General features: G+C 42.0%; 2 protein-coding genes across 2 annotated transcripts; one reads left to right on the forward strand and one right to left on the reverse strand.

Annotated features, from left to right (window-relative positions):
• The first annotated feature begins 748 nt into the window (after positions 1-748).
• stk17b (serine/threonine kinase 17b (apoptosis-inducing)) lies at positions 749-14,167 on the forward strand. Its single transcript, XM_083921853.1, has 7 exons — positions 749-1,328; positions 6,304-6,516; positions 8,509-8,647; positions 9,406-9,532; positions 9,985-10,033; positions 10,369-10,548; positions 12,114-14,167. Exons 1-7 carry the CDS (start codon positions 1,207-1,209, stop codon positions 12,343-12,345), a joined length of 1,062 nt encoding a protein of 353 aa, XP_083777979.1. The 5' UTR covers positions 749-1,206; the 3' UTR covers positions 12,346-14,167.
• Positions 14,168-15,876: 1,709 nt separating this feature from the next.
• Positions 15,877-26,602, reverse strand: cUnh2orf69 (chromosome Un C2orf69 homolog). The gene is made up of 3 exons (XM_083921854.1): positions 26,041-26,602; positions 19,758-19,996; positions 15,877-18,669 (listed from the first exon to the last, which is right to left on the reverse strand). The coding sequence occupies exons 1-3, from the start codon at positions 26,341-26,343 to the stop codon at positions 18,192-18,194; spliced, it is 1,020 nt and encodes a 339-aa protein (XP_083777980.1). The 5' UTR covers positions 26,344-26,602; the 3' UTR covers positions 15,877-18,191.
• Positions 26,603-26,898: the final 296 nt, after the last annotated feature.

A 26,898-nucleotide genomic window follows, 5' to 3' on the forward strand; every position in this document is an offset into this window, starting at 1 on the left:
ATTTAATTTTTTTAAATTATTTTATTAAAAGTGAATTAAAAATTAAGACTATGTCTGTCATAGTGCGTCATGATTATTATAGCTACTTACTCAAAATGATGACTTACAATTAAAGGTAAATCTCATAATTGTACTATGAGACATTTTTATCCATTATTCTATTCTTGCTGGAAATAGACTAGGGTAAATGATTCCAGGTGTACACCATAAACTTTTTTTTTGTTTTGTTTTTTTAATTCTTTATTTGCAATTTGACAAATATAGTAGAAACAGAACAGTATGGCATCATACTTGACAAAGATGGATGTGTGTGTAAAGACAGTCAGACAAGTCAGTTCTGTCAGAAAACAATACACATTAAATTATAATGACATTACATAAGAATACTTAATAAGATACAAAGGCATAGAGAAAAAGAAGACAATAAATAAAGTAAAATAGATACATGTAAAGAACTTAAATTATACTGTTATAAATCTTTTAAAAAGTCATGTAACTTATCTGTGGTATAAGTACATTTGCACACCATAGACTACACACACACGCACACACACGCACACACAAACGCGCACACACACACACAAACACGCACACACACACACACGCACACACACGCACACAAACTCGCACGCACACACACACACACACACACACACACCTGTGAAAACATCATCCCCTTTCAAATAAACTCCACCTCGCTTTTTTCAAACACACCGTAGTGCGCATGCGCCGAGCCGTGACGTGTCGAGACGGTGTCAAACAGAAGGATGTAAAAATGATCGAAAAGGCTCCAGATAAACTTAACGTTACTAAGCTATCGAACCGTGAGCCGCGGAGGCAGTTCGGATAACTCCACCAGCGGAGCCAGCCGTAGGTGTACACTTCATAGACCGACCTCCTCTTCAGCCGAGCGGAGGAAAATCGCTTTAACCCACTTTTGAACTGGCGACATTGACCGTCGAGCTAACTTAGTTAGCGACATTTGAGCTAACCGGAGTCGGTAAAGTAGTGAAACCAGTCAGTAACGTTAGCATGGTAACCGGGTTAGTTCACGTGAACATGTAACTCGTGTGAGGCTGGCAGTGTAAACGTTAGATAGCCACCAAAGTTAGTTTAGTCGTTCGTCATTTACTCGGCGTTCAGCGCTCTAATATCCAGCCGGACACCACAGTTAAGTGTTCGGTTCGCGTTAACGTCAGGAGAAAGATGTCACGGAGGCGGCTGGACAGTCGCAGCGGGCTGGCTGCTGGGCTGCTCGGCGAAATCCAGACCCCAATCAGCACGGAGCCGATGGAAAGTGTGTATGAAATCACCGGAGAGCTCGGAAGGTGAGTCCAACTGATGTGGCTGCTGTCCCGGTGCGACTATCGGGGTCCCAGAGAGGTTCAGGGGGTCTGCTCCGGGCAGAATGATGTCTGCACCGCAGGGAGGTCACACGTTGTTCCGTTATGCACTATGATTTCATACTGCTGGGATAAACCGTAGTTACTGTACAATTTGCATTTGAAATGAATGTGGATTGTTAATAGGAAATGCTGATATAGACACAGCGTTACTAATAGGGCAGTTTAGACAGTTGTGAGAAGTCATAACCACAGTATAGAGCACACTTTACTATTGTATAACACGGTAAAGTTGGGCTGTTGATTCACAGTGCTGAGTTAGCCTTATCAATGCAACTGTGAGGAGAGCCTGACACTGTCATACGGCTCTGTGTGTTATCACATTAGACTCAGTAGGAGTGGATACTTCTGTGAAGTATTGACCATTTTGATAACTGTGTGTGTGTGTGTGTGTGTGTGTTTGATACTTGTTTCAGTGCCACTCAATGTTTCACATGGTTACAAATGACAGTCAGTGGTCTGTATTATTGAGTATTGAATGTAAACTGGGTCACTGAACCAGCCGACACTGTCACTGCAGATTAACACAACATTCAACATGACAGTAAATACACAATAACTGACACATTTCACACATGGATAACAGAAACATTTAACGCACACTGAAGACTATACCAGTTATTTGGCATTTTTAACCAATTATAATATATTTATAATGTATATTATTTTTTCATGTCTATTTTCTACAAGGTCTTACATGAATAGTAAATAAGTCATTCAGTGTGTGAACTTTAACTGCATTGGACTCTGGTCTGTAAGCTTTAAGCACTGTAAATACAAGAGTCTCTCAGTGCCAGGGGACCTGATTTAATCATGCTACAGTAGACCTTTGTCGTGTGTGTGTGTGTGTGTGTGTGTGTGTGTGTGTGTGTGTGTGTGTGTGTGTGTGTGTGTGTGTGTGTGTGTGTGTGTGTGTGTGTGTGTGTGTGTGTGTGTGTGTGTGTGTGTGTGTGTGTGTGTGTGTGTGTGTGTGTGTGTGTGTGTGTGTGTGTGTGTGTGTGTGTGTGTGTGTGTGTGTGTGTGTGTGTGTGTGTGTGTGTGTGTGTGTGTGTGTGTGTGTGTGTGTGTGTGTGTGTGTGTGTGTGTGTGTGTGTGTGTGTGTGTGTGTGTGTGTGTGTGTGTGTGTGTGTGTACCATGGCAACAGCTGACGGTTGGTGATCATGCCCTGAGGACTCTGAGGTGTGTTTGAAGTGATGTGTCATGCAGCGTGCACTGTATAATCGTGATTTGAAAACAGGAGGAAGGAAACGTGTGGAAAGCAGACTTTAGAAAGAAGAAATGGCACCGAGCACTTCTGTTCACTTATTGTGTGCGATTTCTCAAAACGGGAAGTCCCGAGGTGCAATATTTACAAGAACGTGGCGTGGGCAATTCTAGTTATATTTCTGACCTTTTAAGGAATGTGCAGTTATTCCTCGCTTTGGTACAACATAGTCTTACATTTATAAAACAGTGAAATGTCTGTCTCACTGTGCTGAGCTATTTCTGTCAGGCAGGCTACAACTTTCACTTGCATTTATTGTCTCTTAATTTTAGGGCTGGTAATGTGACAATACGTATTGTCAAAGCAATATAAAATGTCCTAATTCAATTAATCGTATGTCATTTTCTGTATCTATTCTATCATGATGTCCAAAAACAGAGGCTGAGCTGAGTTATGGCAATATTCAGGTCATTTAGAGAGAAAGTGAAGCTGTGTGACTGGGATATAACATTTGATTAAGTCACTGTCACATTTTTATAAGGATGACTCAAAATATAAGGTGACTCAAATGGCACCCATATTTTCAGTTTCCACAACCAGAAGCTGATGTCTGCAGTTTGAGTTTACCTCCTAATTCTTCCACCTGTAGTCAAAAGTTGATCAATGCAAGTAATCAATTAAATCATTTAAGATGAGTTGATTCATCATGAGGAGTGTTATTGAGCCTGTAAAAACAGTTGTACAATGTCAATGAGCGTTGGGAAGAGAAATTACCCCTGATGACATCATCAGAAACTACAATAGTTTTCTCTTCACAGAGAATAGGAATTATTAACGGAGGCATGCCATTTGAAAGGTGTGGGCACTTACTGTATAGGGATGGTCTAACGGAAAACTACTGGGTTGCGTTATGGGAATTATCCAGCTGTTTTAGAGCTTGACTCAAATGAAGGACTTAAAGCCTGAATATCTCACCCTCTGCTACTTTCATTTTTGATTTTTTCATTTTTATCCGTCTATCGCACAGTCTCAGCTTTACTGAAGTGTAATCATTCCTGTTATGCTCCTTTAATAACTGTATAATTACACTAGAGTTCAAGAATAATGACAAATGTCCATCGCGTGTCTTAGATGGTTCATTTAGTGTGATGAATAGCCAGCTTTTATTTTGATTAGACATAAATATTGAATATGGTATAGAGTGTCCTGCTGCTTTGCCAGCGGTGCATGGAAATGTGACTTGTAAAACCTTAATAGGTGGTGGTCTTCCAGAGGAGTCGGATAGTTACGCTCCATTGTTCTATTCTTCAAGAGAAGTCCTTGTGGGTGAGAAACCTTCACACTCACTGCTCTTAGGCTTTTGTAATGCACTTATTTATGGATCTAAATAGCTTTTCTTTAGTTGTAGTCATTGCTAGGCTTTGTGGAGAAGTGTTTCAGCTACGTGCATAAAATATTAGCTGAATGCCAAATGTTTTTTTAGTGAGTGGAAAGTAGTGATAGACCGATACATCGGCCGGCCAGTAGTATCGGCTGTTATTTGCGTTTTTTTAGGCGTACAGGTATCGGCCGATATAGGCTGCTACATTCGCCAATAGTTTTTTCCGGGAATTATTTACAGACAGGCGTCCACAGGCAGCTCCGCGTTGCTGGAGACATCTTTTTTAGGTTCAGTTAACATTGCTTTTTTAAAGTTGAGACTTTTAACATTTTTCATCATCATTGTGTAATTTGTATGACGTAAATTGAGAGAGCAAAAGACTTAGACTTAGACTTCTCTTTATTGATCCCTTTGGGATGAACTCCCGCAAGGAAATTGAATTTCGAGCACCTTACAAAAACACAAGGGAGTTATAAAAAATACAGCATAGCATAAACAACAAACTCTTAGCTAAATAAATACAGAAAGTATAAAGAAAACAAAAAACAGTAAGTAATAAACTCTTAGTCAAATATATATGCGGTAGATGTAAGAATTGGGGGTCAAATAAAATTCAGGGAAAATGAAATCCGTTAAGTTAAATGTAAAGAAAGAATGATAAAATATGTATGACTGTATATGACAGAAATGAGCAGTAAAAGTAGTATCGGCTCCCAATATCGGTAAAAGAAAATCGGCAGTCCATATCGTTCATCGGCTGAGGCTGATGAAAAAAGAAATCAAAGTCATCGGCTGTAAAAAATCCATCTAGGGTCCCTAGTGGAATGTAGGTCTCGTTGCCAGGACGATTTGAGAGGCTTCTTGTTCAGGTATAGCTTAAGGAAAAAGGATTAGAAAAATCATTAACTGAAATGATTATGATGTGTAATGCTGAACACCGTCTTAGCACTGCGTATTTTTGATGATTCTGTTGTGTTGGATCGTTGATGTTCAGGTTCAACGACCATAATGAATTTTGACACTTAAAGGAGCTCTACTCAAAATACTGAAAAAAAAAAGTGGGTTTGGATGTCCTCCACACGTTTTGTTTTCAGGGCCACATGCTTTAACAGGCACGTGTGGTTGGACCGGCTATCAGAAGGAACAACAGAGAAGCTGGATTATAACTCACACACACACACACACGCACGCACGCACACGCACACATGCACACACACGCACACACTCACTCACTCACTCACTCACTCAAAGGGGGAGTGATTTCATTCCCTGCTCAGGCACCATTACTCCACTATATCTTTACAAAGCAGATATTTGTTTGGTGCTATATTAATTCTCACAGCTTCATTACATCTAGTAACAGGTAGCTACTTGTATCTTCCCAGTCAGGAGCAACGTGAACAATTACCCCTATGATCAAGACATGGCAGCAGCCTTAAAACCAAACTATTTCAGATTGTGCTGGTGTTGGATAACACACAGTAATCTAATGCCAGTAATTGCATAGCACTTTTGTCCCAGTGCTGCATTCATTTACAAATAGCCATATGAGAATATACGTGGAGGTATGTAAAAGTAATCCCCATGGTCCTGAACGCTCCGTTTCCAACACTTTTTCTCACTCTCAGCTCAAAGTGGAGGATTTCTGTACATCACATCTGCTCCCTTCACCTTACTGCAGTGTTTACGTTACATACACTGCTACATGTAGCTACATGCTAACACCAGGGAAGCTGTACTCTTGGTTGCTGATGTTGGTAATTTCTGGAACATGTTTAATTGTGTAGTTTTTGAGCCTTTATATGTGATTTTTTTTCACGGTAGAAAGTGCCACTATACTCTGTTACAGTCAGTCTCACGCTGCAATGGAATTGATTGGAATAGAGAGCGGAGCAGAGAAGCAATGACCCGGAAACGCTGACCGATTAAAGTAGACCGGGCGTTTTTGGTAGGCAGGCTTAAAGAGACAGGCGCTACAACAGAACGTCTCAGACAGAGGGGGGATACAGGAGCAGCAGCCATGAGCAGGAGGAGAAAAATGAAGTTTCTCTTATCTCGTTGTTAAGTAATTACATTTAGTAAATACAAAGCAGGCTGCCTTTACCTCTCCTCATCACCATGCATAAACATTTCTACATATTGATATGGGACTTCTTCTTAAATTCCAGCCTGATGTGTAATACATCAGGAACCAAAGCTGTAAACGTCACTAATTAGAGAATGGAAGAAATTAATTCCATCTGAAATAGTTTGATTTAAGAATCTCATATTTGTAATACTCTGTTAATGAAGTATGTCCACTTTCTATGCCTAGGGGGAAGTTTGCTGTGGTCAAGCGCTGTGTGGAGAAGGCCACAGGGAAAGTGTTTGCTGCCAAGTTCCTACGGAAGAGGAGGCGAGGTCGTGACTGCCGTGCAGAAGTCGTCCATGAGATGGCGGTCCTGGAGACGGCCCGTAACAACGCCCGAGTGGTCAACCTGCACGCTGCTTACGAGACGGATCATGACATCGTCTTACTGCTGGAATAGTGAGTGAACAACGGAAAATGTTTCGGTGTAATTCATGTATACACCACTCTCAGATACAGACAGCTGTCCATGTGTTTTTTTTATGTTGACATTACTCATGATCAAAAACTAGTGAGTTGAATACTTTGCTAACATAGTTAAACACAACACAACACATCACAACAGCCTCGTGAGCCCATCCTGGTCTTTCGAGCTCCATTGTGTTTTACTTGCAGATCAGTCTGGTAATGTGCGGTGGAGAAAATTTCAATCAGCGTTGGTTTTGAGGCAGGTTTGAGTGTGGCGCAACGCACGCAAATCCGACCTGCTCTAGACTTATTTTCAGACAGCGGTAGCCCTAATTCTGATATCCTTTACCAACATGTTGTTTACTTTCTGAGCTTTGTGCTGACGCTCTGTTGGTATATCATACTCTTGGTTGATCTGATTGGTTGATTTGGCCTGATAGACAGATGGTTTATCCAATCAGAAACCAGGTTTTTTTACCCTTTCCCGAAAGATCTTCAACCGAGAGTTCCCAGATGGATATGGTGAGACAATGAGAATCATGCGTATCAATCCATGTGGCGGAGTCAGGTTAACAACACATACCAAGTCAGCTAATATCACTGACCAGTCCAACAGCAAGATAGCCAGCTCGCCGTCTGTCTTGCAGCCTTTTATTTTGCAAATCTCTCCCCAACAACAACCTGAAAACCTCCTCCCAGCGGTCCAAAGCTCCTGTGTTATCGGCGAAAAAATCAACACTCCCCCGGTGATCTAAGCTCACAGTCCTGTCAGCAAGGCTAACAGAGCTAACTAGCTGACAGCAGCTACAGTTAGCAGTTAGCAACAAGTAAAGCTTTCTGTCCGTTGAGGCAGAGCAGCTGGAGGAGATCAGAGGGAAAACCAGAAAACCATTTTTCCATAAAATATAATCCAGTTAAAATCAGTGGTGTGTGACTTTGTACCGTAAAGCGTTACACACTTCTCCAGGGAGACCCAACCTGCTCGACAAAATGACATGGTGCGAGAACAGGTTTTCGGGGCGCAGAGTGGGAATGACAGAGGCCCCATTCTTCCCATTACAAGTCAGTGTAACATCAAAGTGATTTTGAAGCTGTTATCTTAAGGTAAAATAGTTACGCAATGCTGTTTTAACAGTCTCTTAACCTGGCTGAATGTTTCTACCCCAAACAAGCAAAAACATGCACAAACAGCATTACGATCCTGTTTAAGGGCAAAGTCCTGTTTGTCCAGTCTCAAGGAGCTGCCCACACTCTCACTGCGCTTTATGTAATGCTCATTCTTGCTAACAGGTTTATCAGGATTTGTGTTGAGACTTTAAGGCACGTTAGCTAAATGACTGTACAGCTTTCACAAAAACTCCACATCGAGTCGACATAAGTGGAAATCTTAGATACCCTGTCCTAACCTGTTTGTGCCATCCAAACAGAAACTAGATGGTAGACCCAGATTGGAAATAAGATTGCCAGTGAATTGCCATGATTTTCTAACCACACCTTTTAACACTTGTTGTTGGAGACAGGTTAAGCCCTGCCTGAGAGCAAAGAAGGCTTCCACAACTCACTTTGTTGATCTCAGAAGAGACAGCTCAAAAACAAAAATACCAAATTAAAAACCTGAATTTCCTGAAATATAATAAAGTCAGGTGAACTCAGTACTCTGTGCACCACTTCAGGGCTTTGTGTTAACTTTGGCTGACACTACAGTGCTTTATAGTGAGTAAGCAGAAAGGAGGTTTGCTCAAAAACACTTTGCCAGGACATGTGGGATCAAACCACCAGCCCTCTGGCGATGGGTTGGCCACTTAAACCACTAGACTACCCTGCAATGCATGAAAACAGTTCCTTTTTTTGTTTCTTGTGTGGAAAGTGTCAGTGTCAGTGTCACAAAACAGCCCGGTATTGTACTGTCCTTGCACATTTCAGTAGCTTCATGAACAATCTCTGTGTGTTCGTGCATTTACAGTGTGTTTTCTCTTTGCCCAGTGCGGCCGGTGGGGAGATATTTGACCACTGCGTGTCGGAGGAGCTGCTGCCAGAGGCCCAGATCACTCGTCTGATCAGGCAAACACTGGAGGGAGTCCACCACCTCCACCAGAGCAACCTGGTGCACTTAGACCTCAAGGTCTGCACACACACACACACACACACACACACACACACACACACACACACACACACACACACACACACACACACACACACACACACACACACACACACACACACACACACACACACACACAAAATCACTTGCATAAGTGTAGCTGCTGGAGTTGAGGGAATCTATTTTTGCATGTTCACTCGCTTTACCACGAACTTCCCCTTAAAGTGCCTGGCTGCGTATTTCTTTCTTTCTTTAGAGAAGTCGTGGACTCAAAACCCCAATTTCCTATTTTCACGACATAGTTTAGCCCAGAAGTAGAATTATAGATGCAGGATTTTTACACTCCTGCTACATTGACACCAGACTGTGATGTGTTAAAGCCATTAATAATATCAATGTTAATTGTTGTAAGGCTGGAATTTTACAAGACCAGTTATTTCAACATGCAGCAGATGCCGATTGGCTTCAGAAAGACTAAATAAATGTGTGTGTTTGGTGTAAACAAAAAGGCGAAAGTACTGTAAGTTCTCAACTTCTGATTATGTCATCATTTAATAATAGTGGTGTATACACAGTCTCAAATGGTCAGTGTAATTTCAGCACTTAGACAAAAAATCATGTTACAAAAAGGTAAACACTTCTCCCTTTTAAAGGCAACAATAGTATGGAGTAAGAGAGCTTAGAAAGTTCAGTAAGATAATAAGTTTTGAGCCCGAGTCTAAAGTGCGTACTTGTGTTCTCTCTATGTGATGTTGACCCTGTGTTTTCTCTCTCAGCCGCAAAATATCCTCCTGACCAGCCTGTGTCCTCCAGGAGACATAAAGATCGTAGACTTTGGCCTGGCACGCAGACTGGGTGTGGTCGGAGAGCTCCGAGAGATTCTTGGCACACCTGAATATGTGGGTAAGGTGATGTTCATAAAACAAGCTTTGATTACTCAGAGACATCAGACAGGAGCGGCCCTCATCACCAGCATGACCACATTAAAGTTGGTGACAGACAGAAAAACTCCTCCGGACGGAAACCCATCCCGTGCCTTCGTAGGTCCCCGAGAAAATCTCTTGCATTGTTGGTAGTTTGTGGCGATTGAAAAGTCCTAACAAGGCTGATGGCGTCACTACACTGGATGGAGGCATTGCCTTTAAATACAACCCTGCTGTCACACACTTTTGTTGTCAATTGTAATCCTTTGTGAGTTTAATGTGGTTGTTCTGTACACTACTGAAAGTGATACGCAGATGGAAAAAACACGTCAGTAGTGGTGAAATAAAACGTGAAATGATACGTGAAATAACAAGAAGACATTCTTGTAATATTAAATGACATCTGACTTTTTCTTTCATGTCTTCTTTCAGCTCCTGAGATCCTGAATTATGAGCCAATCACAACAGCCACTGACCTCTGGTGAGTCTGGCAGTGACCTCATTGTGGTGTTTGTAAAGAAAGGGACCTTTCTGACCATCATTTCTTAGACTCTAAACCAAATGAGTTGTAAAAGAAAACGAAGGTGATCCGTTACAGTGTGAAAGCCACAAGCCACACAGCAGCTCTGCAAAGATATACTTGTTTACTGTTTGGGTAATCATGTTAATGGTCACCTTAGTTCTCACTTTTCTTGTGGCCAAAGTGATGAACAAAGAACTTTAAAAAAGGAACAAATAGAAAAATTCAGTCTGTGTGCCCTCTGGTGTTCAGCCCACAGACGTTCTGACTGTTCTTCCTATGTGTGTGTTCCTCAGGAGTGTGGGTGTTATAGCCTACATGTTGGTGACGGGTGAGTCTCCGTTTGCCGGGGACGACAAGCAGGAGACGTATCTGAACGTGTCCCAGATAAACGTGGACTACAGCAGAGAGGCCTTCTCCAGGGTGTCTGAGCTGGCTGTGGACTTCATCCGCAAGCTGCTGGTCAAAACACCAGAGTGAGTAAAGAATGGGCTCACATCACCCCAGAATAGAAACACAGTCCTGTGAGTTATTTTGAACGGAGTCAAACTGGAATGTTAACATGGAGATGTAAACAAAAGGATGAGACGATTTTCCACGAGACAGACAGACCGACCGCCACGTGTTATTTTATTTTAGACCATGTCTGATTAACGTGCACACTGCCCAGTGGAGAGCCAATACACTTCTGTTCTCCCACAAACATGTCTTTTTATTCACATGAACCTGTACATGCAGCAAGTTGGTGCTTTTCCTTCATCGTGTGATGTTTTTCCCCTTTGAATTCCATTGTATTTATATAGGAATATGGCTGCAGTCCTAGCCTTAGGCAGCTCCAGTGGTGGGAATGTCACAGTGTGTTTACATGCACAGCAGTCACCAGAAAATGGTCTTTCCTCGGTTAAAGGAATAATCAGATTATGGAAGTTCACACGTTTACATGAGAGGGGGGGATGACAGGAGTAACTCGACCTCTGGTACTGTAGGTGACACTTTGCTAACATACAGCTGGTCAGAATACGGCTTTTTCTTCCAGATCACCTTTGTCAAAATCACTCATCAACAACTTCGAAAGCGGGGGGGAAAACAGCTGACTCTTGGTTACGACAGAAACGGGTCTTCTTGGTAGTGATGTTACTTGCAATTTTGAAGTCCTGTTGCAGTCATGTTCTTTCGGTGCCGTTGCTTCCTGATTTATTCTATATCCAGTTCAAAAGCCACTGCCGCGGAGTTAGGAGGGGGTGTTATAACCCATGGAGCATGCGCAGACGCGTAACCGCTATCCGCTATGCACGGATACTCCAACTACTGAAGGAGTTATCTAGGTCTGTTAACCGGGGTATGAAAACTCAGATTTTTACAGTGTTTACATGGCGTTTGACTTTATATTTCATATTTCAAAATTAGTAAAAAAATAAAAAATAGAAATGATTGTTTTCTGTCAGATTGTTGTTATGATCTGGACATTTCCGACGGCACTCAAAGGCAGCTTAATTTACCGAGGAAGAGAGAAAGACAAGAGAGGGAGCAACTGTGGTGGAGCTTGTTGCAGGAAGCTATCAGCTGTTACACAATTTCCCAAGCAGTTCAGTGTGTATGTTTGGTTTTTTACCCTCATGGTTTTTTTTAAGTCTCCTGTGACAGTGATAGAGGCAGTGTCGACTCTACAGGACTCTCACGCTGCCTCAAACAGACTGTGACAGGTCTGGTTGTATTGGCCACTGCAGCATGACGTCGGTTTGCGATTCTCCAAGAGTTGAGTCCATCAACGTTTTAGCACCTCCTGCAGCTTCCACTGACGCAACCTAAATGCATTCCCCCCATTCAAATGACTGGGAGGGCTGGTGTTTGCACCGGACCCCCTGATGCAGTGTGAAAAGTCAGGTCACCTTGGGCTCTAGGAAATTGCAATTTGCTTTATAGACCAAACAATTCATGGAATAACCAGCAGATGAATCAATAATGAAAGTAGCGGGTAGCTGCAGCCCTTATGTCCTGCAGCTTTAGACTGCAAGTGTTTAACGCTCTGCTTTTACCACAGGGACCGGCCCAGTGCTGCAGAGTGTATGAGCCACCCCTGGCTGTGGCAGCTCTGTCTGAGCCCCGACCCCGCCACCACCCGCACAGTTCGCGAACGGAGCTGCGGCATCAAGTGGGCAGCCCCACCTGAGGACCTCGAAGACAAGGAGAACATCCTGGAGTCGCCCCACTCTCACGCAAAGAAGTTCCGCTTCGATGAGGACAGGCCCACAGCTGGAGACGGTGACTTTTGAAAGAGTCAAATGGGAGGAGACGGGGGTTCCCACTTCCTCATGTGAGCTTTTAATTTGTGAAAGCCTCCAGAAAACCAGCTGTCTGCTGTCACAAGTACTTAGGTTTTGTTTATATTTCACTAATTTGCAAAATTCCAAGATCGATCACCCAGACCAAAGATAACCAGCTAAATTCTGAGATCTCTCACTGATCCGTTGCTGTTTAAAAAAAGTGTGAAAGTTGTACAGTATGTCTCAATTGATGCAGTGTGTTTAACCTAAAGTATTTAAAACCTTTCATTGTTTAAATCTCTGGTGTTTTCAAAGCGCTGCATAAGCTCGCTCTGTTGCTCCTGTACTGATGAAGGCTAGTGTGGAGTATTTCTAGGGAAATCTATGCAATGCTTCTCTTGTGCTTTTTAAATCTCTTTTCTCAAGAAACCTTAAAGAAGTTAATAGCGCTCTGCCTTAAGCTCAGAAGTTAAGTGCTCTTAGTCACTTGTGCTTCAACAAAAAATGTGTGATGTGGAGATAAGCACCTCTGTAACGAGGAAGTGAGATAATGTGCTTATTTGCATGCTGAATAGGCTGACAGTCCATAAAACATGCTGCTGTCTGTCAGAGCTCCAGCCCATGTATTTCACGTTCGACTACAAACAACCAGCAGAGGGGCTGAATTACACACAACTATATTTCATTCCTTCTATGTTTGCATTTGCAAAGGCAAACTGTCCTTTTCTCCATGTCTGCCATAGCATGAAGGTTTAAATTTAGCTCAGGGTATTTATTAGATGATAAATAACTTTTTTATGAATAATTCCAACCGTAGCATAGTCCCCTTTCCAAAGAACTGAAAGACTCCACATTTATTATATGTATATATTTTTTAGAAGAAGAAACTGCTTCGGCTTAGCACGAGCAACAATTGGCATTCTTGTTCTTCTATAGTAAGAGAGAAACTCCAGACTGCACTGTATAAAAGCAGTGACTCATGCAGTGGTTCACATGCCACACCCGCACTTAACTCAAACGATTTCCTTACCAAGCTGCAAGTTCCTCTTTGTTAGCGGGAAGAAGAGAAACTGGACTTTAGCACTTACTTCATAAGCACACGTATTGGACTGATGAGCTAACGGGGAGCTATTTCTGAAAGCTGGTGTGTTTGCTTGTCTCTGAGAGGCTCACTGTGTTCTTCAGTCCCTCACCAAAGCCATTCAGTGTCCTTTCATTAAAAGCTACTCTAGTCCTGTGGGGTCAGGGTGCCTGAAGTAATATATTCCTGTTTTCATCTCAGGGCATGCTGCTCACTCTCTGTATTCTTAATGTAATTCTTACAGGCCTATTATTATTATTATTATTATTATTATTATTTATGTGCTGGACTTATACTTTATATTTGTGTGTAAATAATGTGCTCATGTGTCTTATGTGGAAGTGTTGATTATGGTGGAGGAGGGAGATTATGGTGTTATTTAAAACGAGCTGTTGTGGTCACAGTGTAACGAATAATACATGGGGATGTTTGACTGCAGTGGATCGGGAAGATGAAAGCAGGGAATAGTTTTTGGGTGGTACTGGGAAGTTAAGGGAGCGATGAGTCAGATGGTTTTTAGTCAGGAGGAAGATGAGTAAATACTGGAAATGTGGAGTTGGAAATGTGTCAGTCTTAAAAGAAGCGTTTAAAGGAATAGTTTGACATTTTGGGAAACGCCCATTGGAGTGTGTGCCCGTTCAGAATGGGCTGGTTGCTTATTGCTGCATTATGAGGGGACGTGCCCGTTCAGAGCCAATGAATTTCCATTTACAGTAGAATGCATGGTCGTTCAGAGCAGGCCGATTGCTGCCCCCCACCCCCACCCCCAGAACTACTCATCCGGTTGACTACATACTCGACACTGCACTCCCTCAGGTCCTCAGCAATACACCTGCCAAGTGTGAAGGTGATAGGAGGAACAGTTCTTGAGATTTGTGAAGGACACTCATACATGCAAGCACACACAGACAGAGATTACTTCCTTCATAGTCAGATGCTGCTACTACAGCACCACCTCTCGGCCAGATGTCACCAAATTTGCCATGTCGACTCAGACATATCTTTACGTCCACAAAATGTGGGTGCAATAGCACAGTGTTCATTAGATATGTTTTTTAATATAATGAGGGCAAAACTGTGTAACATTACAAATCTGAGTCACTTTTGTCGTCTTATTCCTGAGATGTTTTATACCAAATTTAGTGATGATTGCTCCAAATTTATAGGAGCAGTGAAAAAACAGAGTTGGACACAATTAAAAATGGCAGGAAATCCATTTAGATGCAAATGGGCGTGGTAAATTTTGTTACTGAGACTTGGGTGCCAAAGTAAAAGCCTTAAGCGTAAAATTCATTGTTATGGCAATACGCCTTTCAATTGTGAAGTAGATGGGATGAATGGATCTCCCCAAACAGTTTCCCAAAATGTCAAACTATACCTTTAAGTTGTTATGTTGAATGTTAAGATATGTAGGCACGAAAGGCTTTTTGGGGGATGAGAAAGTAGGGACGAGGATGAAAGATGGTTTGTCCCGAGCAGCGTGACAGAACCACTGTATAATGTGAAATATGAGGTGCTATTGACTCATAGGAGTTGCCATCTTTTGTTCACTTGAATGAAAACAACTCCTTAATTGCAGCGCCGGCAACTCTGATTGCTCTTAATCCGCAGCGAAACATTCCTCTTGTTGTTCTGAGGTGCCAAACGGAATAAGACCACATTGTTATTGTTTGTTGTTGTCACCAGCTGGTACAATGGCCTTTGTGTGGGAGATGGGTGTCTCCAGCCACGGCCACGCTCTCATTTGTATGCTGTCATCCTTACAAACTGGAACACCGTAAACACACTGTAAAAGATTCTCATTGAATCTCACCGAGTAGGCAGATTCGACTCGAGCTCGTTGTAAGAATGTTGAGTGTCCGTCACAGCATCTCTTTTGCTACTGTATAAGAAAATAAGCTTGAATCTTACTTCGTCTCAAGAGCTAAGTATCTCCACAGTCTGCTTTTTCTAGTACCTCTCCGAACACGTGTCGGTATCTTGAACTAGTCTCGATTCAGGCTGAAATGACGCAACTTTATACAGCAAGTTCCTCAAGTCTAACTTTCTCGAGGGGAGCGTTCTCTTTCCTGTCACGGCAGCAGGTGTAAAAAAAGCTTCTGATAGCCGACGAGCAGCGTGACCTCGAGAGAACACACTTGTTCTGCAGTGCAGTGATGTCAGGGATCTCACTCTGCGGGATGATAAACGGGTGGGACAGAGCGGCTCGTGTCTGCCTGTCACTTGAACACAACTTACGCTGTGGTGTTGATTTTGTTATTTTGTACAGCTATTGTACTGTTATTTGCAGCAGCTAGAGTGCTCATTGTCTCGAGCGGCAGGCGCTCAGATGGCGTCATCCTCAAGATGTGCAGCACCAGTAACATCAGGCGACTGATGCCAGCCAGGATTCCCGTTTGTTCTACAAGACTGAAGGATACTGTAGCTTACAGTCAAAGCAGACAAGCACAACAAGCAAATAAATGTTCAAGAGATGTGTTTATTTTGCATTTTATATCTCTTTTTTTAATGTATGAGCATTCTGATTGCATCTGAAATGACTAAAAAAAAAAAAGACATAATCCTTAATGTATGCTGATCAACCGCAGGCTAATATGTAGGAATCACAAAGCAAACTTAAAAAGTTCATTAAAGGTTGTAGAAAATATATGATGTCTTTTGTTGTCTTGAGTCGATCCTGTGTACAACAGACACGCTGCTGCCCCCTGCTGAGTCAAACACAAACAGATCCTCTCCATCACCTGCTAACACTTCACAGGACTCAATTACAGTGACAATGCGTCCCAATTAGCAAGCAGATGATTTGAAATAATGCACGTTATCTCGGCTGCGTACTTGCTAAGCACCTAAAAAAAACACCAAGTCCTATCTGTCCTCCTTGTAGGTGTTTAAACAGCATCAACAGCATAAACCTAAGTAGTAAACAATGGAATGATTTGAAGTTACATTCAGCGAAATGAGTTACAGCCATCAGCGTAGTGCAAAGATGCTATGTAAGCTTACATAGAGCTCATACAGACTGGAATACATCATACAGACATGAACACACATGGTTTCACTGTCCCACAAAACTAGCATGTGTGTGCGCATTTTCTCATATTACAATAAAAAGAGTTGAGTGTGTGTGTATATACTGTATATGTATTTCTGCCACCATGAGAGAAAAACCAGAGGAAAATTAAAATGTACTTTCTAGTTAATACATCTCCCCAACTTATTTTATCTGAACAAAAAGCAGAACATTATTACTAGGGGTCTAAATCACAACCTTCATCTTTATATATGAAATATCGATTATATGGACAATGACAGGATATTTTCTGATATCACAGGGTCTGCCACGATGCAGTTTGAATTTTGGTTCAATTCAGGGGCCTGCCATGGTTATCGTCCATTTAACATTTCATCGACTCACAAAAAGAAAAGAATTGCTTTGACAATTTTATCACTGAATTTTTTCAGGCATTTAAATTAAAAAACAATTGACTAATTCATATACTGTAGATTAATTATATATTTTTTAAATTCAGTAAATATAAAATGGGAATTTCAAAATAGAAGCCTATCTTAAAGATGATGATATGTAAGGTATCGATATTTTCACTCTGCATTGATAATTTTGGATCGTTAATCATTAGTGATGTCCAAATGAAGCTTCATGAAGCATTTCTTTATTTTCTGAGACCACTAGATGGAGCTCTCTGTTCTACAAAGGGTAGAAAACACACTGACTCACCTTTCATTGAGCCCTTTTCTTTAAACCAAGAGCTCCATCTAGTGGACTCAACAAATACAACTAATGCTTCATGAAGCTTCATTTGGACAGCACTAATGAGCACTGAATCAAACCAGATGATACATAGTTACACCCCCTTGTTATTACGTATTGTCTAGTTCTAACAATTGTTTTTTCTAGGGTCATTTGGAAGATGGTCAAAACAAACCTGTAAAACAAGTTGTGAGGGAAAGATCCAGTGAGAGAGACAGTGCCTTAAAATGCTAGGTTCAAATGTTTTTAGTGATACACATCTCTCCTCACGCTCTTCATGATCTCCATCAGCAGATGGAGTTTGAAGCACAGTAAACTCATGCGATAGGATTGCTTTCAATCATGGACCTCACGGTGAGATTGTGTAGGTACCTGCTCTTTTCTTCTCAGAGTGCAGTTAATGTGTGATATTTAAATCGAAAAGGTCGGGACAAAGATTGGCAGACTGTCCACTTAGGATCCAACTGAAGGAATGACAACAGAACCATTATTAACTTTGTGAACAGGTCATTTGGAATACAATCAAGAATCACCACTGAGAGACCAACTGATGAAGTCTGAACCTGACACTGTAAAGTCCAGTTCAGACGTTCACACATTCACATGTCTAAAAGTAGCTCAACACAAGTGCGGGTATGAACCCAACGTCAAAAGCCAGACACATTAAGTTCAATTAGAAACCAAAAGTCATAACATTACACTTATACACAAGAATCAGTCATGTTTCGAATTCTGAGTCCGAATCAGACGTCAAAGGTTACATTTAGCCTGAAGAATGAAGAAGGAAGACCCTTTTCACACCTGCATATTCTTTCTCGGGGCTACGAGGAGCAGGGCAAAGACTCCTCATTCAGACCCGGGTCAAGTGCATTTAGCAGTATCACAACAGCATCCGTCACATGCTCTAGATACTCAGCCCTTAAAACATAGGAAAAAAATGAGGTAAGACCAGCTAATAAGACATTCAATCTGTATCTTAGTGCTCACAACCACTCTGAACACAACTCAAAACTCCCGGATGACCCTGAAGTGGTTCTCGATGGAAGGGGGCTCATCCTTAAAGTGCAGCTTCTTATTAGGAGAGGCCCCGAACTCCTCCAGGGTCTTGATGAAGTGTGCGTGCTCGCGGCCCACCCAGGCCCGCATGGGGTCACACACCTCGTAAGGGGTCACGTGGGCGTGAATGGACACCCCGCTCGAAGCCAGTTCCTTCAACACCTGCTTGTTGGTCACCCAGGTCTCGCTGCCTCCGGGGTGCCCGCCGTCCAGCCAGTACATGTCCGAGACGCGCTTCACAAAGTGCGACATCTGCAGGTCGGCGCGGGCCCCGGCCAGCTCGTACACCATCTGGTTCAGCACCACGCAGCCTTTGCTGAAGCCCACCAGCGTCAGAGAAAACCCTGAGGGGATGCTGTCAGCGCCTCCTTGTGGCTGGAGAGACTTTGGAAGGTTGGCTCTCTCCATGCCGTGGCTCAGCAGGGCCCTGCCATCACAAAAGCTGTTCAGACGCAACACTTACAATACAATCGGTATGCAGTAAATACCGGTTTACAAGTGCAGCTTTGCTGTGTGCCATTGTTTCATGCCTTTTGAGACCGCAGAGGTCAGACGGCAACTCCTGAAAACAACAGTTTACAATGGAAGAAAGGAAGCCAAGGTATTAATACTTGATTTATTCTAAAATAAAAACACATGCTAGGACAGCAGTGGTGTAGCCACAGCTCATATTCTATCAAACCCTGAACAATAAAAAACAACAATATTTCAGAACAAATCAAGTATTAATCATTTGCTCTCTAATATTAATCTCTGATAGTTGCCAACGCCTATACACTCAAAGAATAAAATCAACATCGTTTCACTTGAAGACAAAGTGCCATGGTTGTTTTTCCATGATTTCTTTTTGACCATAAATAACTAACTATTCTAAAACAAGCTTTAAGAGAAACCTAGGCCGAGCTGCAGGGCTGTTTCTAAGATTTTGTACACCTATTTTCCACTGATAAGATGTTTGAAAGGCTATGGTGAGAGCAGAGAAAGTTAGCTGAGGCGGTGCCTGGTCTGTTTTGAAGCGGGGTCACAAACTTTTTAAAACGACAGTTAAACAGTACGCTCAAATGTGTTCCTGAAAACAGAAAGAAGTTATATAGAAACCGAATCATGAGTCATATTTGATCAGCGCTGCCCAGTTTCACAGTGTGATGGGAGGTTCATGAGCCTGGTAAGTTGTTGCCAGTTAGATTAAGTAATTAAATGGTTGCGATTGACCCCGCCAGGGTCTGGTCTGGGGGGGAATCTGTCTGAATGTGAGGAGGGCCGGGCGTATCTGTCAGAGCAAATGAAAGGGATGAGCTCGTCTGCTCCCAAGCTATGGAGAAACCAAACACTAATAATTATAATAATATTATTATTATATTCATATCAATTAATTTGATTCTATACGTTGGCTGTATGTCTATCTTATTTTTGTCCCATCCTCTTTGTATATTGATATATTCTTGTCACATCATTTCACCAATTCAAAAAAAAAAAGTGCTGTAAAAGAAAAGAGTTAAAGACACCAAAACCAACCTGAGGTGGCGGAACGCTCCGGTGTCAGGTGAGTACGGCGAGTGCTCCGGAGCCCCGAACATGTTGCTCTCCACAAAGTTATGGTAGCAGCTGAACTTGTGGAGGTACATGTGGGAGGCTCTGACCACCCAAACATGTCGGTCAGGGAAACGCCGGCCCAGAGTGAGAGCCACCTGCTCCAGGCTCCAGGCGAGCCACCTGGCTCCGTCAGGCTGCAGAGCCATCTCCTCCTGGAAGTTCTGCACACACAACACAAGAAGAAGTTGTTGGAGCTGCAGTAACGTTTACACACTGGAACAGCATGGGATATATGATCTACGCCCATTATCTCTCAGTCAAGGCATAGAGGCATACAAAGACAAAAGAATCCCGTAGTTTGCTTAAAATAAGCTTTCCAGTCAGTACGTTCCTGTTTAGAGAACACAGCTTTGCAAAATGAAATGCTGCAACAGAAATGTAGCTAGTTGAGGAGCAGGAGATGGCTTTTGAAGTGTTATTGGGCCTTTAAACGCTTCAAGTGTACCTCCGGCGTAAAGTCATCCCATGGTCTTTTTCCACACTTGAACATATCAAAGTAATTAAGACAGTTTTTTCCGTGTATGACAATCAGAATCAGTATAACTATTAACGGAGAAATCTGTTACAGTGGCTAACAGCCGGACGTGGCTAACACTGATTAGCTTGGGGCAGTACGGTGAAGACATTAAAACGTCTTTTTTATTAAATAAAATAACATCAAACCTCTGCAGCAGCATGAGAAGAGTCCCTACACAGAAAACAAAGCAGCAATGGGCTCCTTCCTTTGGGATTGACTTTGGTAATCCACTTGAATAGAATAGAATAGAAATACTAGAAATCGCAAGCACCTTATGTTTTTCTCATAATCTGTCCTCTGCACCTTAGATTATTATATGTTTACATTTGCACTACAGTTAGTCAGCTTATTTATACATTTTATTTTATTTTATAGGTATCTTTCATATTGTATTTTTATATTACTGTTTTGATGTGTCTGTGTGTAAATCTGCTGTTACACTGCAATTCCCCAGCGTGGGATCTATAAAGTATTTCTGTTCTATTAACTGCGTTGTTAGTGCTTTGTTTTCTGTGTAGGGACTCTTCTCATGCTGCTGCAGAGGTTTGCTGTTATTTTCAGCAGTATTAGTGGTTAAAAAAGAAGTTTGAATGCTTTCACCCTACTGCCCCGAGCTAATCACTGATAGCCACGTCCGGCTGTTAGCGACTGTTAAAGATTCTCCGGGATTTCTCCGTCAATAGTTTATACACAAAAAAATTATCTTGATGGCTTATTTGATGTGTGGAAGTGTCAAAAAAGACCATGGGGGGGGGGGGGGCATCCGGTGGCACAGCCCCATGTAAAGAGGCTGAAGGTCCTTGAGGCAGTGGCTGCAGGTTCGACTCCGACCTCTCTCTCTACCACCCCATTTCCTCTCTGTCCTGTATGATAAAGGCTTGAAAAACTGCCAAAAAATAATCATATTTTTAAAAAAAAGGACCCTGGGATGATTTTACGCTGGAATTTCCCTTTAACATTTAAAGGGAAGGATTAAAAAAACTATTAAACTATTAAAAGATTCTGAATGCTTTTCACTCACAAATGTTAGTTTCCATCTGTGAGCCAAACCAAAACATGTCCCCTCCACCCTCCCCAGCCATGGTGAGAGTCTGACACACATCGGTCTGTCTTTGACAATTCATTAGTTCCATCAGCAGCATCTCCCCAGGCTGCTGTCACACTGTGACAGTGTGCTCCTCAACACAATGACCTCATTCTTTTTATTTACATGGCAACACGGCGGTGACAGCATCCTGCTCAAACCAACGTCTCCTGGCAAATACCAGCACACTGTGGGAATATTAACACTTGCCTAATGAATGGCAAATGAGGACAATGAATCGATGGGGCGGCTGCTGGAAAGGCTCTGGGAAATGAGGGCACTTCTCGAATTCTTGAAAGCAATTAGAAAAGAAATGGGTGATGTTTAATCTTCTTTTCCCCCTCTGGATCTTTTTTATTCACTTCGTTAGTAAGTGTCCCTTCCATGGACTAAAAATAGAAACAAAAGGCCTCTGATGATGTTGTGCTTCTGTGGATGGGGGCAGCAGCGAACGGTAGTTTTGCCACCTCAAAAGAATCCACATCAGTTTAATATTTACAATATCTTCCCCTCTTCACCTTGCAGTCAGACAGCCCTTTACGAAGGTGAACAGAAGCTGGTGAACAGTCATTTTACCTCGCTGGACACAGGTGTTGTGGGTCTACTGTTCCTCAGTCAGTTAGTATGTTTGTGTTATTGTGTGACTTTGGTTTTCAGATTTACCTCATACATATAACCCTACTTCAAAATATCCAAACTATCCCTTTAAGGACTTTGGACACCCTGCAATTAACATTTTTCTTATTTGTTGGACTGTTTTATGGTTTTTAACAATGGTAACCGGGCAGGTAACCGTGGATTCTGCTTATCGGTCTGATTCTTTAAAGATTCCCTCGTTGATTCCTGATCAATTTTCTGTGTTGGGCTCCGCAGGTGTTCAGCATCATCGCAGCTTTTTTTTTAATATGTGGGTCTGAACACAGTGTAGGTAAATGAGAGAATCGTCTAAGCCTGCCTGCATGGTGCTAATGTTCTCCTGACAGGATATATTTGACCTCAGAAACAGAAGTGCTGCTCAGCTGAGAGGCAGTGGCACTCGTGCGTAGAGTGTCAAATCCATGCCACTCCTGGAATTCAAGCCCCTGTAAGTTTGTACCCTTACTTGAAATGATTTTTTCATGAAATGAAGCCACGCTATACACGTTTCTTCCTCATGACTCCTTCTTTCTGCAAGTATCCAGCAGTGTAAACTAGGGATAGGTATGAGTAGTTCATTCCAAGATCGAGGGATCGTATCAGCTTTTATTGTATCATTTTTCCAAATCTATTTTTGGAACTCAAACCATCTTCCTGCAGGAATAACAGCCTACCCAACACCTACAGCTTATTCACAGTACCCCTTTAAGGATTGATTTTTACAACCACAACTTCAAAACATTGTTTCCTTACAAAAACCTGAATACATTTGCATTTGCATTCTGTTAATGATCAGTCCTGCTTTGGAGAACATGCGCTCCGCTGGCACAGAGGTGGCAGGTAGTGCTGTCCAAATGAAGCTTCATGAAGCATTAGTAGTATTTGTTGAGTCCACTAGATGGAGCTCTAAGAAGAGGGCTCAATCAATGGTGATTCAGTGTGTTTTCAGCCCTTTTTTGAACAGAGCTCCATCTAGTGGATAAAGAAAATGCTTCATGAAGCTTCATTTGGACATCACCAGTGGCAGGTATCAGCAGTTGCTGCTTCGCCACAACGCTCAGTTTTTTGTACCGGTGCCTGTTGGACTTCCACCACTCCAGTGGATTTTGCTGAGAACGAATGCATGGCTCACTGAAACAAGCTTCTAGCTCGTTGACATCCCTATTTTTGACTCTACTCTACAGACGGTGTGAGTATCCCCATGTTATAGTCTGATCCTATTTCTAAAAAGAGACTCACTCACAACACTGCACACCTTAATACATTACTTACATACATTCAAAAATAGAGCAAATAAAAGCTGTTTTAGCTGCTACATACTGTGTGTCAAGCACTGCGAGATTTACCCATAACACTCTACAGTGCAGAAAGCAAGCATGTGTTAGTAATGGAAAAATATTAGACAAACTGATACGCACAAATAAAGGTGTTCTCCTTGAATGTGTACATGTCACTGTGTTTGCAGAGCCCTGAGAGACATGTGGACGATACTGAAGCTACCTTATTGTTCAGTACATTGGGTCAGAGTTTGACGGTTAAACGAAGAAGAAAAAGAAGAGAACAGCTGAGAAATATGGCGTTGGACACGAGAAAGACAAAAGTATGAGAACATTTCCACCTGATACCAATGTAATGAAGATAATAAGCCAATTTAAAGAAATTTTTTTTACAATCACATAACATAATGATTCATATGACATGTTATATGAATACTGTTAATGAAGTTAAAACACAAGCCCACAGTGGACATCTACGCTCAACTACTCATGTACATTCATATGTCATGTTTACTGTGCTATATTTTATTTGACCATATAGCAAAATGATATCTACACTGAATGCAGCCCTTCTAAACAAACATATTACAGATGTAATAACTCACAGGCCATATGAGGCTAAATATTAAAACCAGGTGTTGTAGAGCTTCTGCTCATGTCTTGAAGGGCTGCTGAGTTTTACACACCACCAGATGTCACTGCACATGCTGACATGTGGCTTTTTCATCAACTATGTTGTGTATGTTTTCTTTTTATTTAAAGGCTATTTGACTTACTGAGAATGTTTGTATTACACAATTACCATGGCATGATCCCATCGCTACAGTAGGCAGTTGTATTACAGTGTGATTAAGTGGACATATTATGCTTTTCCTTAGTTTCTATATTGTTATAATGACGGATGTTCGTGCTCAACGTGACCAAAGGTTCAAATAACGAGGCTACATGTGTATAGGTAAGCAGTCTAACTCCCCATGAGAAGATCTGCTCTGGATTCAGACTGCTGTCCAAGCCTTCGTTCAGACACGTTTTTTCTACTTTCTTGGCGGTCTGACTTTAAGCTATCTCGGATTTTGCGTTGCTCATTACTCCCTAATTAGATAGAAATTAGGGAATTAGAAATCGCTGCTTTATTGTCTCGCAGTCAACTGGTGACGATATTTACCTACGTGCTAGCGGCAGTAATACGGAATAGCGGGGGAGGAGACCAGGAAGTGCCTGACCAATCAGAGCAGACGTGGCTTTTCAGGAGGGGGGCTTCAAATAGACAGGTGCTGCAACAGAGCATCTCAAACAGAGGGTGCAGAAAACATGAGCAGTGTGAGGAAAGATTAAGTGTTGCTTGAACATTAAAGCATGAAAACATGTTCTAGTAGAAACACAAAATAAACATATGAGCCTGAAATAGAGTATAATAGGTCGCCGGAATTACACTTAAATGTAAATTATTTTGTAATTTCTATCCTGCACAGTGGAATTCTGGGTCATTTTCAGCTCCAGTTCCGATAACCATTTTTATATTTGTGAACTCAACCTGATCAGCTGATCCAACACAGCTAAAGGTGGCATAAACACTGGAAGTTCCCCATTATCATATACATATGCACACAAAGAGTCTTCTTTTATGTTGTGTGACTGAGTATTATGAAAAGCGCTATAAAGATAAAATGTATTTCCTTTTGTGACTTATTACCGAGCTCTAACAATCTCTCCCATACAATATAAATACATGTGACTTGATGTCAAGGTAGCTAAGAGCAGCCAAGTGTGACGGGCTCAAATATCCGCCCTTCAAACCACTCTCAGACTTACGGATTTCAATCTCCTGTGTGTTTTTGAGTCGCAGATTTGTGCTGTGTGTGGCAGTTAATCATTTGTGCATTATGAACTATGAATATGAACTACATGCTACAGCCTGAATGTGCTTCTCTGTGTCTAACATGCAGAGGGTTTCCTTTGCCTTAGCGAGCTGTGAAGCAGCACAGCAAAGTCTGCTGATAACCTCTCCTGACACCTATGAGGTGTCACATGCTGTGTGCTGTAAAAGCTCAAGACATTTTACATGTGAAAAATACATGACCGTATAAATGTCACATGGTGTTGACCATTCATATAAGTGAGTCGAATATAAAGGGAATACAGTGACACAAATCGTATGTTTTTCTCATAATCTGTCCTCTGCACCTTAGATTATTATATGTTTACATTTGCACTACAATTAGAGCACTTATTTATACATTTGATTTTATAGGTATCTTTCATATTGTATTTTTATATTACTGCTTTGATGGGTCTGTGTGTAAATCTGCTGTTACACTGCAATTCCCCAGCTTGGGATCAATCAAGTATTTATCTTCTATTCTAAATTGTTTTTAAACTCCATGCACCATCTCAAAATGGAAGATCTTAAAAAACTACATCATAATAATAGAATAATCAATCATTTTATACACATTCCCTAGTAAGTCACTGTTATAGTATTGTCTTTGTAAAGTGTGGTCAAGGGTTCAATTTCACGGAATGTAATTGTGTATGTGTATGTGTGTGTGTGTGTGTGTGTGTGTGTGTGTGTTCTATACTTTTCCACAACATCCCCTGTAAAGAACCACTGATGGACGGTCACTGGGTGCAGGGGGATTAAAATCATGAAATCAGATAACCTGAGATTAACGCCCCCTCTATCACACTCACCTGGATATCCCCGTGGAAAAACACGACATGTCTGTTGCAGCCCCTCTTCTCCTTTGGTTCTCCAGCAGTCTGATCGTCAGTACCGGGCCGGAGGAGCAGCAGGTCGTTCACTCGGCTGGGGTCGTATCCGGGCACCGCGAGCAGCTTCTGGAGCCTCTGCCCCGGGCTCCCGGAGAGTGCATCCCGGCTGGCTGATGCGTGCAGCCCCGCAGGTTCAGAGGCTGCCGTCGCTGACACAGAGATCATCGTTTTGGTCACAGCTATGAGAGTGAAGCCCACCGCGACTGTTCGAGAGGCTAGCATGGACAGTAAAATAATAAAATGATGTGGCGTCTTCTTCCTTACCGCTGCCACTTCATGCTGCTGCCGTCAGCTAACAGTTAGCTACCTGTCTGTCTGTGTTAGCAACCCCTGTTAGCAACGCAACATCATATTATCTGCGGCTAACGTTAACGTCAAAACAAGGAGCCCAAACACTTATTTTAGCACACTGTGCTATATCCGCCGTCTGTTCCAGTGTAGCAGTTTCAGAATAAACTCATAGCATTTATTTACTTATGAAAGTTATGGGGCTTTTCGTCCACGAAGAGGCGCTATTTATCAAACAGAGACCGACAGCAAAGCATTAGCACTTCTGCGCATGCGTTTGTTTTCGGACTGAGCTACGCTAAAGTGAGGCGAGATGATGCACTCCCGTCTACTTCCGCTTTTGACTCGACGGACAACTAGTACCACACGAGACCGGACCGTTCAGTCAGCCGAGGGTGGAGGATAAAGAAATGTTCATAAAATAAAATAAATTCAATTCAATTAAATAAAGAGCGTAATTCAGAAATAACTACATTCATGAATACATAT

This window comes from Echiichthys vipera (genome assembly GCF_963691815.1).
Source record: "Echiichthys vipera genome assembly, chromosome: 10".
NCBI classification, from domain to species: domain Eukaryota; kingdom Metazoa; phylum Chordata; class Actinopteri; order Perciformes; family Trachinidae; genus Echiichthys; species Echiichthys vipera.

Excerpts from the sequence above, each read along its gene's own strand:
- stk17b (XM_083921853.1), top strand. The coding sequence starts at position 1,207 with ATGTCACGGAGGCGGCTGGACAGTCGCAGCGGGCTGGCTGCTGGGCTG. Across the intron at positions 8,648-9,405 it reads TGGTGCACTTAGACCTCAAG|CCGCAAAATATCCTCCTGAC; the intron begins GTCTGCACACAC and ends TTTCTCTCTCAG. Across the intron at positions 10,034-10,368 it reads ACAACAGCCACTGACCTCTG|GAGTGTGGGTGTTATAGCCT; the intron begins GTGAGTCTGGCA and ends TGTGTTCCTCAG.
- cUnh2orf69 (XM_083921854.1), bottom strand. The coding sequence starts at position 26,343 with ATGCTAGCCTCTCGAACAGTCGCGGTGGGCTTCACTCTCATAGCTGTG. Across the intron at positions 19,997-26,040 it reads TTTTCCACGGGGATATCCAG|AACTTCCAGGAGGAGATGGC; the intron begins GTGAGTGTGATA and ends TTGTGTGTGCAG. Across the intron at positions 18,670-19,757 it reads GGAGCGTTCCGCCACCTCAG|GGCCCTGCTGAGCCACGGCA; the intron begins GTTGGTTTTGGT and ends TTGTGATGGCAG.